General features: G+C 38.5%; 1 protein-coding gene across 1 annotated transcript in view; it reads left to right on the top strand.

Moving 5' to 3' along the window:
• Window positions 1-10,723, top strand: part of RAVER2 (ribonucleoprotein, PTB-binding 2) — a 139,574-nt gene extending 128,851 nt beyond the window's left edge. The window contains exon 14 of the mRNA XM_010840220.1: window positions 9,392-10,723. Within this exon, the coding sequence (XP_010838522.1) occupies window positions 9,392-9,538 (147 nt within the window). The 3' untranslated portion in view covers window positions 9,539-10,723. The remainder of the gene's footprint in view (window positions 1-9,391) is intronic.
• Window positions 10,724-10,739: the final 16 nt, after the last annotated feature.

The raw sequence follows: 10,739 nt of genomic DNA, 5'->3' as shown, positions 1-10,739 counted from the left end.
CAGTTGTTTCCCCATCTATTTGCCATGAAGTGATGGGACTGGATGCCATGATCTTAGTTTTCTGAATGTTGAGTTTTAAGCCAGCTTTTTCACTCTCCTCTTTTCACTTTCATCAAGAGGCTCTTTAGTTCTTCACTTTCTGCCATAAAATTGATATTTCTTCTGGCAATCTTGATTCCAGCTTGTGCTTCATCCAGCCCAGCATCTTGTATGATACACTCTGCATATAAATTAAATAAGCAGGGTGACAGTATACAACCTTGACATGCTCCTTTCCCTGTTTGGAACCAGTCTGTTGTTCCATGTCCAGTTCTAATTGTTGCTTCCTGACCTGGATACAGATTTCTCAGGAAGCAGGTAAGGTGGTCTAGTATTCCCATCTCTTGAAGAATTTTCCAGTTTGTTGTGATCCACACAGTCAAAGGCTTTGGCAAGGTCAATGAAGCAGAAGTAGATGTTTTTCAGGAATTCTCTTGTTTTCTCAATGATCCAGCAGATGTTGGCAATTTGATCTCTGGTTCCTCTGCCTTTTCTAAATCCAGCTTGAACATCTGGAAGTTCACAGTTCACATACTGTTGAAGCCTGGCTTGGAGAATTTTGAGCATTACTTTACTAGCATGTGAGATGAGTGCAATTGTGCAGTAGTTTGAGCATTCTTTGGCATTGCCTTTCTTTGGGATAGGAATGAAAACTGACCTTTTCCAGTCCTGTGGCCACTGCTGAGTATTCCATATTTGCTGGCATACTGAGTGCAGGACTTTCACAGCATCATCTTTCAGCATTTGAAACAGCTCAGCTGGAATTCCATCACCTCCACTAGCTTTGTTTGTAGTGATGCTTTATAAGGCCCACTTGACTTCGCACTCCAGGATGTCTGGCTCTAGGTGAGTTATCACACCATCGTGATTATCTGGGTTATGACAATCTCTTTTGTACAGTTCTTCTGTGTATTCTTGCCACCTCTTCTTAATATCTTCTGTTTCTGTTAAGTCCATACCATTTCTGTCCCTTATCGAGCCCATCTTTGCATGAAATGTCCCCTTGGTATCTCTGATTTTCTTGAAGAGATCTCTAGTCTTTCCCATTCTATTGTTTTCTCTATTTCTTTCAACTGATTACCGAGGAAGGCTTTCTTATCTCTCCGTGCTATTCTTTGGAACTCTGTTTATTCTTGGGCTGGTCAAAAAGTTCACTGGGGTTTTCCATAAGATATTACAGAGAAAACAACAAACTTTTTGGCCAACCCAATATTTCTAACAGTTTTTTTGTGGATTCTTTAGTGTTTTCTAAATACAGTATATCATCTGCTAACAGTGATAGTTTTACTTCTTCATTTCTAATTTGAATGCCTTTTATTTCTGTTTCTTGTCTAATTGCTCTGGCTTCCAGTACTGTGTTGAATAAAATTGGTGACAGTGGTGTCCTTGTCTTAGAGGAAAGCTTTCCGCATTGCACCATTGCGTAGGTTGTTTTCTGTGGGTTTGACATATATGGCCTTTATTATGTTGATGTGCAGTGCCTCAATACCCAGTTTGCTGACTTTTTAAATCACAAATGGTTGTTGAATTTTGTCAAATGCTCTTTCTGCATCTATTGAGATGATGATATGATCTTTATCCTTTATTTTGTGAATGTGGTATATGTCATGTTTTATTTTATTGACATGAACCATCCATGTACCGCTGGAATAAATCCAATTTGATCCTTTTGATCTATTGTTGAATTCAATTTGCTAATACTTTATGAGGAGTTTTGTAACTGTTCATCAGGAATACAGGCCTGTAGTTTCTTTCTTTGTACTGTCTTTGTCTGCCTTTGATAAGGTAAAGCTGACCTTGTAAAAATAATGTGAAAGTGTTATTTCCTTTTCTGTTTTTTTGGAAGAGATTGAGATGGATTAGTAATAATTAGTCTTTAAATGTTTTGTGGAATTCACCAGTGAAACTGTCTGTCCCTGAACTTTTTTTTTTTTTTTCTGGGAGATTTCCGATTACTGGTTCAGTTTCCTTACTAGTAATTTATTCTGTTTTCCTGTTTCCTCATGATCCAGTCTTGCTAAGTTTTTTCTAGGAATTAGTCCATTTCTTCTAAGTTATCCAACTTGCTGGCATGTAAGAAATTCATAGTGGTCTTTATGATCTTTTGTATTTTTGTGGTATCAGTTGTAATATCTCCTTTTTCATTTATGTCTTGATGTAAGTTCTCTTTTTCTTAGTAAGTCTGATTAAACGTTTGTCTAGTTAATCTTTTTTAAAAAACAGCTCTTAGTTTCATTAATCTTTTCTGTTGTCTTTTTAATCTCTATTTCATTTATTTCCACTCCCTGTTACTTCCTTCCTCTTGCGTAGCTTGGAGCTTACTTTGGTGGGACTGGGCTCAGTCCACTCTTTGCAACCCTATGGACTATATATAGCCTGCCAGGCTTTTCTGTCCTGGAATTTTTCAGGCAAGAATACTGGAGTGGGTTGCCATTTCCTCCTCCAGTGGAACTTAGTTTATTCCTCTCTAATTCCTCAAGATATAAAGATAGTTGTTCAAGATGTTCTTTCTTCATGTAAGTGTTTATCACTATAAACTTCCCTTTTAGAACTGCTTTTGCTATATCTTGTAAGTTTTGCTATGTTTTGTTTCCATTTTCATTTGTCTCAAAGTATTTTTTTATTTCTTCTTTGATCCAGTGGTTGTTCAGGAGTATGTTGTTTAATGTCAACATATTTGTGAACTCTCCAATTTTCTTCTTACAATTGATTTCTAGTTTCATACAATCATGTTTGAAAAAGATGCCAGATAGGATTTCAATCGTTTTAAATTTATTAAGACATGTGGCCTAACATATGATATATCCTGAAGAATGTTCTGTGTGAGCCTGAGAAAAGTGTGCATTTGATTCTTGTTCAGACGGAAAGTTATGTCTTTCAGGTTCATCTCGTCCAACATGTAGTGTAAGTCCAATGTTTTCTTGCTGATTTTTCTGGCTAAACGATCTGTTTTTGAAAGTGGAGTATTTAAGTTCCCTGATATTACACTGCTCTTTTTCTCCCTACACAATCATTATTTGCTTTATATATATTTAAGTATTCTTGTTTGGGGCTCATATTTACAACTGTCACATCCTTTTGATTAACTGGCTTATCTATTATGACCTTTTTGTCTCGTTAAATTTTTTAGGTTGAAGTTTATTTTGTTTAATGTAAGTACAGCTACCTTTGTTTTCTGTTTTCATTTGCAAAGAATATGCTTTGACATCCCTTCACTTTTCAGTCTGTGTGTGTCCTTTAAGCTGGTGAGACTCTCAGTCCACATATAGTTTGGCTTTGATTTTTTTCCATCAGGCACTTTGTCTTTTGATCAGACAATTTAATCCATTTACATTTCAAGTTTAAAAACTGTTTATTGAAGAATAGTTGATTTACAGTATTTAGCTTCAGGTTTATCACTTTGTGAGTCAGTGTTTGCAGATTATACTCTTACAGATTATTGTAAGATAAATCACTATAATTCCCTTTGCTGTACATTATATCCTTGTTGCTTTTCTGTTTTGTATGTATTAGTTTGTTAACCTCATACCCCTAATTTGCCCCTCTTCCCTTCCATCTCCCCTTTGGTGACCATAGTTTATTTGCTGTATCTGTTAGTCTGTTTCTATTTTGCATATACATTCATTTGTATTATTTTTTTAGATTCTATTTATACGTGATATTATATAGTACAGTATTTGTCTTTCTCTGACTTACTTCACTCTCCATAGTATTTCCTAGGTCCATTCACAGTGCTGCAAAGAGCAGTATTTTATTCCTTTTTATGGTTAAGTATACATATAGTATATATACATTGTATATACATATACATACACACATACATACCTATATGTGTGTGTTTATATATAGGTAGATTTTGTTGGTTTTTTAGTCACCAAGTCATATCCAACTCTTTGCAGCCTCATAGACTTTAGCCCATTAGGCCCCTCTGTCCATGGGATTGCCCAGGCAAGAATACTGGTGTGGGTTGCCATTTCCTTCTCCAGGGTTCTTCCCAGCCTGGGGATTGAATCCACATCTCCTGCATTAGCAGCCAGATTCTTTACCACTGAGCCACCAGGGAAGAGGATAGATAGAGATATGTAGAAAACACATCTCCTCAATCCAATCATCTCCTGATGGGCACTTGAGTTTTGAGTTACTTCCATGTCTTGACTCCTAGTTAAGTTCAGTCGCTCAGTCATGTCCGACTCCTTGCTGTCCCATGGACTGCTGCGCCCTAGGCCTCCTTGTCCATCACCAACTCCCGGAGTCCACTCAAACTCATGTCCATTGAGTTGGTGATGCCATCCAGTCATCTCATCCTCTGTTGTCTGCTTCTCCTCCCACCTTCAATCTTTCCCAGCATCAGGGTCTTTTCAGGTGAGTCCGCTCTTTGCATCAGATGGCCAAAGTATTGGAGTTTCAGCTTCAACATCAGTCCTTCCAATGAATATTCAGGACTGATTTCCTTTAGGATGGACTGGTTAGATCTCCTTACATTCCAAGGGACTCTCAAGAGTCTTCTCCAAAACCACAATTCAAAAGCATCAATTCTTTGGCACTCAGCTTTCTTAGTCCACTCTGAGTCCACTCTAGTCCACTCTAGTCCAACTCTCACATCCATACATGACTGCTGGAAAAACCATAGCTTTGACTAGATGGACCTTTGTTGACAAAGTAATGTCTCTGCTTTTTAATATGCTATCCAGGTTGGTCATAACTTTCCTTCCAAGGAGTAAAGCGTCTTTTAATTTCATGGCTGCAGTCACCATCTGCAGTGATTTTGCAGCCCAAAATGATAAAGTCAGCCACTGTTTCCACTGTTTCCCCATCTATTTGCCATGAAGTGATGGGACTAGATGCCATGATCTTAGTTTTCTGAATGTTGAGCTTTAAGCCAACTTTTTCACTCTCCTCTTTCACTTTCATCAAGAGGCTCTTTAGTTCTTCTTCACTTTCTGCCATAAGGGTGTCATCTGTATATCTGAGGTTATTGATATTTTCCTGGCAATCTTGATTCCAGCTTGTGCTTCATCCAGCCCAGCATTTTTCATGATGTATTTTGCATATAAGTTAAATAAGCAGGGTGACAATATACAGCCTTGGCATACTCCTTTTCCTATTTGGAGCCAGTCTGTTGTTCCATGTCCAGTTCTAACTGTTGCTTCCTGACCTGCATACAGGTTTCTCAAGAGGCAGGTCAGGTGGTCTGGTATTCCTATCTCTTTCAGAATTTTCCACAGTTTATTGTGATCCACACAGTCAAAGGCTTTGGTATAGTCAATAAAGCAGAAATAGATGTTTTTCTGAAACTCTCTTGCTTTTTCCATGATCCAGCAGATGTTGGCAATTTGATCTCTGGTTCCTCTGCCTTTTCTAAAACCAGCTTGAACATCTGGAAGTTCACGGTTCATGTATTGCTGAAGCCTGGCTTGGAGAATTTTGAGCATGACTTTGCTAGCGTGTGAGATGAGTGCAGTTGTGTGGTAGTTTGAGCATTCTTTGGCACTCTTGTTTAGTAATGCTAATATGAACATTGGGGTGTATATAACTTTTTAAATTTGTGTTTTTGTTTAATCCCAACCCAGGGAGTGGAATTGCTTGGTCCAATTTTTTATGATAACTGTTCTAACATGTGTGAGGTGATGACTCATTTTCATTTTGCATTTGTTATATTCATAAATTTTGTGATTTCTATTTAGCAATTTTTAATATTTTCTATCTTTGTTGCAATTCTTTGTTCATGCATTGATCTTTTGACCTCAGTGAGCATTTTTACAACCACTGTTTTGAACTCTCAGGTAAGTCACTTCGTTCATTAGATCTGTTCTGGGTATTTATCATGGCACATCTGGAACATTACCTTTGTTTCTTTTTTATTGTCTCTATGCATTATACAAAACAGCCACCTCTTCCAGTCTTGAATGAATGGTCTCTTGTAGGAGATGAACCCTGTTGCTCAGCCCAGCCTGAGCTCTTAATTGGCTTTCAACCTTTTGTGACTATTTTCTTTGAGCCTACTTCTTTGCTTTTAGTGGCTTATTTAGAGGATATGCTAAGACTTGTATTTCCAAAGGTGGGGACTACAGTTAGCACCTAGATGTAGGCTGATTAGATCCTGGACCCTGAGGCTGCAGCTGAGAGCATGTAGTTAAGCCCTGTGCAGGGAGAAAAGGAAATGGGCTTTTTTTTTTTTTTTTTTCACCTGTTCCCTTTGTGCTGAGCACAGGCGTACAGTCACTAGGGATTAGGGGTGGTGGTACCTGCATCCATTAAGAATTGTATTTTTGTTTGCTATAATCCTGTAGAATTCACGAATGCAAGCCCCATTGGCTTTCAAAACCAGATGACCCAGGGACAGTTCCTTGGGTATCAGACATAAAAGTTGGGGCACAGTGTAAAAACTCCTTCCAGGGAGATACTAGTGATTGGAGTGGGCTGGAAGGAGATGGGAGAGGTGTCCTTCAACTTCCCCAGTCTCTGGGGAAGGCTGCAGCTGCCCCTAGCACCTGCTAGAGTAGGAGCTAGGTCTTAGGCAGCAGCTTTTAAAGCATGTGGATAAGCCTTTTACAGGGGAAGACAGGGAGATGGACTATTTTACCTGCTTCCTCTGCACCTGGCCCTGAGGGTCAGGTCACAGTGAGCTGTGACCATCAAGAATGTTTATTTTCTATAGCTTTGTGGATCTCATAAACACATGCCCTGTTGGCTTTCAGGGCTAAGGATTTTGGGGAACCTGTACCTCGTGGGAGCCTTCAAAGTTAAGAGTACTGGAGGTGGAGTCTGAATGCTTCAGAGCTCAGGGAGAAGCTCAGAACTGGGAGTTCTCTCCTGATGCAGTGCTGTGCCAGGGTTGGGATGTATCATGAGAGTGATCTCAGCCTTTCCTACTATTTTGGTATTTTCTCGTTTGTTTAATATGTAAGAGCTGCTCAGCTAGCTTCTGGATCTTTTTTAGAAGGAACTGTTCTACATGTGTGTACATCTGGCATATCCATGGGAGGAGGAGAGGCGCTCTAGAGCCCCCTTGGTCATCTTTACCTTGGGTGAATTACCATGGGTGATTGAGAGTGGCTTCATCTACAAGCGTAGACAGACTCCTTGTCTGTCCCCTTTGAAGTTGAATCTGGTTTTAAAAATTGTGGCCATTATTGTTAATTTTAATTGTAATGTGAGAAGGCTCTTCTGCACTTCTAGACGCCTTCCTTATGAGTCATTTCTACATTCTTTTTTTAAATGTTTTTAATTGGAGAATAATTGCTTTACAATATTGTGTTGGCCTCTGCCATACAGCAACATGAATCAGCCATAGGTATATATGTCCCCCCTCTCTTGAACCGCCCCCCACCTCCCCCGCATCCCACCCTTCTAGGCTGTCACAGAGTACTGGGTTGCACTCCTCTTGTCACACAGCAAATCCCCACTGGCTGTCTATTCTGCACAGTAATGCTACTCTCAGTTCGTCCGTCTCCTTCCCCCGCTGTGTCCACAAGTCTGTTCTGTGTCTCCGTTGCTGCCCTGCAAATAGGTTCATCAGTACCATCTATCTAGATTCCATATATATGTGTTAGTATACAGTATTCTCTTTCTGACTTCCCTCTGTATAATAGGCTCTAGGTTCATCCAGTCTCATTAGAACTGACTCAAATGTGTTCCTTTTTATGGCTAGTATTCCCTTGTATATATGTACCACGGCTTCTTTACCCATTCATCTGTTGATGGACATCTAGGTTGCTTCTGTGTCCTGGCTACCGTAAATAGTGCTGCAGTGAACATTGGGGTACTTGTGTCTTTTTCAATTATGGTTTTCTCAGGGTAATATGCCCAGTAGTGGGATTGTTGGGTCATATGGTAATTTTATTCTTAGTTTTTTAAGGAATCTCTGCACTGTTCTCCATGGTGGCTGTACCAATTTACATTTCCATCAACAGTGTAGGAGGGTTCCCTTTTCTCCACACCATCTCCAGCATTTATTGTTTGTAGCTTTTTTGATGATGGCCATTCTGACCAGTTTGAGGTGATACCTCTTGTGGTTTTGATTTGCATTTCTCTAATAAAGAGCAATGTTGAGCATCTTTTCATGTTTATTGGCTTTCTGTATGCCTTCTTTGGAGAAATGCCTATTAAGGTCTTCTGCCTACTTTTTAATTGGGTTGTTTGTTTTCTGGTATTGAGCTGCATGAGCTGCTTGTGATTAATCCTTTGTCAGTTTCATTTGCAATTATTTTCTCCCATTCTGAGGGTTGTCTTTTCACCTTGTTTATTGTTTCCTTTGCTGTGCAAAAGCTTTAAATTTTAATTGGGCCCCATTGTTTATTTCCATTACTCTAGAGGATCTTGCGTATACGTCAGAGTGTTCTGCGTATGTTTTCCTTTAGGAGCTTTATAGTTTCTGGACTGACATGTAGGTCTTTAATCCATTTTATTTTTGTGTATGGTGTTAGGAAGTGTTCTAATTTTATTCTTTTTACACCCAGTTGTCCAGTTTTCCTACCACCAGTTACTGTAGAAATTGTCTTTTCCCCATTGTTTATTCAAGCCTCCTTTATCAACGATAAGGTACCCATAAGTGTGTGGGTTTACCTCTGGGCTTCTATCTTGTTCCACTGGTCTATATTTGTTTTTGTGCTAGTACCACACTGATTTCTACATTCTTGTGTATTAAATACTATGTGTGACAGACTTACTAAGGAATATCAAAGTTACAACTGGGAGGAATTAGGTGGTCATGAGTTGTGAAACATAATCAGATTTATCGTATCGATTACTGTGACTACTTGTGAGGAACATTTTGGCCCCTCTTATCATGAACACTTCTGGATTAGAATATCTGAGATAGAACTCAGAAATGTGCATTTTAACAGGCTTTCCAGGTGATTATTTTGTAGACTAAAGTTGGAGTTCCTGCGGTCCTCTGGAATGTTTCATTGTGCTATTTTGTTGACATCATTTGCTAGTTTTTGCACCTACTAGTTTATTCTCTTGCCACGTGTTTTGCTACTAGATGAACTTCACATCTAATTTGATATGCAGTTCAATTCCTTAGGCACTCTCCTTCCCCAGAGGAATACTGGTATTCTGATTCTACGAACCAACAGCGGAAGCAATACAGTGTCACTTTTTCTGTCCCGAAAATGTGGGGAGTCGGGGACAGAGGGCATTAAGAAGCTGCTTTGTATTTTTCAAAAGTTCCTCACATGACTTTGATATAGAAACTTTTGTATAGTTTTTTTACAACTTTGTTATTTATCCTGCTATTCTGTTTTTATACCAAATCACAAGTAGAATTGCTTTTCTTATAAATATCTTTAACAAATCAACCAATTTTAATTTAGATTTTAGCATTAGTTATGGTTTCTTTTTCTAATAGGTCTCATCTTTAAGAAATGAAAAGCGAGGCTCATCATATCTCGTCTCTGCCCCAGAAGGTGGTTCAGTGGAATTTGTTGACCAGCATTCTCAGGGCACAGGAGCATATTACATGGAAACCTACTTAAAAAAGAAGAGAGTGTACTGAGTTAAGTTCTCGCCTTATAAACTCATAAGGTTCTTTGCAGTATCTCTGCTGTTCATCGCTGCCTTAACTACATTCAGACTAGCCATATCCTTTAAATTACGGGTTTATAACTTCCCAGAACGAACTGTGTTGTGCAGCAGGCAGAATTGCCAAGTCAAAAAAGTAAGTAGCAATAAGAGACATCAGTTGAGGACATATTCCACTAGAATTAGACACATCTTAATCAATGTGCTATTAACTTAGTCCATTGGGGAAATTAACATATATTCCAATATTCCTTGTTTAGGACTGGGAATAATTTTGACACCATATATAGAAGTGTGAAGCAATAAAATGGGAAACAGTCTTGGTTTCCCAAGCCTTAGAATAAATTTCTGATAAGCCAATGTGCATTTCAATTTACTTTATCTGGAAGTAATCTCATTCACAAATTTTTAGAACTTTTACTAGAATTAGAGTGCAAGTACAAAAATGCAGTGACTGGTAGTATTATACTCTACATGAAAACTTCATTATCACCCCCCCGATACCAGTCATGTGTTGTAAAACTCAAACACAGAGGTGACATCCAAGGTATATACCACTACCGATGCTTTACGCTTAATATATTATTTACCACTAATACCTCTTGTAGGGGGGAAAAGGTATTTTTTTAAGTAGCTTTGGTGATCTAGTAATAATTTCAGGGGTTGGCAAACTACTCCCTGTGGTCAAATTCAGTCCTCCACCTGTTTTTGTACTGCCTGCAAGCTAAGAATGATGTTTACATTTTTAAATGTTTGGAGGAAAAAAAAGTATGACTTGAAATTCATATTTCAGTGTCCATACATAAAATTTTATTCAAACACAACCATGCTTATTCACTTACATATCATCTATGGCTAATTTTTGTGCTACAGTGGCAGAGCTGAGTAGCTGCAAAGCATAAAATATTTACTATCTGGCCCTTTATAAAGTTCACAGACTCCTGATCTAATACCATTCATTCCCTAATCCTTTTATTTTACACCTACAAAAAGACTTAAATTTTGCAAGTAAGTGGCAAGAAACATAGGTTTCTAAGTCTTGTTTCGTATAATAGTGATGATTAATTTACACGTTTTGGTCATCAAATGCCCTATTTCCACAGTAAAGCAGTCAATTCTGCCATTTCTAAAGGGGTCTTATGAGGTAACAGTATTTATAACCATTCTTAGATAAT

The sequence above is a fragment of the Bison bison genome, unplaced genomic scaffold (assembly GCF_000754665.1).
Source record: "Bison bison bison isolate TAMUID 2011002044 unplaced genomic scaffold, Bison_UMD1.0 scf7180017846569, whole genome shotgun sequence".
NCBI lineage: Eukaryota > Metazoa > Chordata > Mammalia > Artiodactyla > Bovidae > Bison > Bison bison.
The sequence above is the reverse complement of the archived record's forward strand: the minus strand, read 5'-3'. Positions and strand labels throughout refer to the sequence as shown.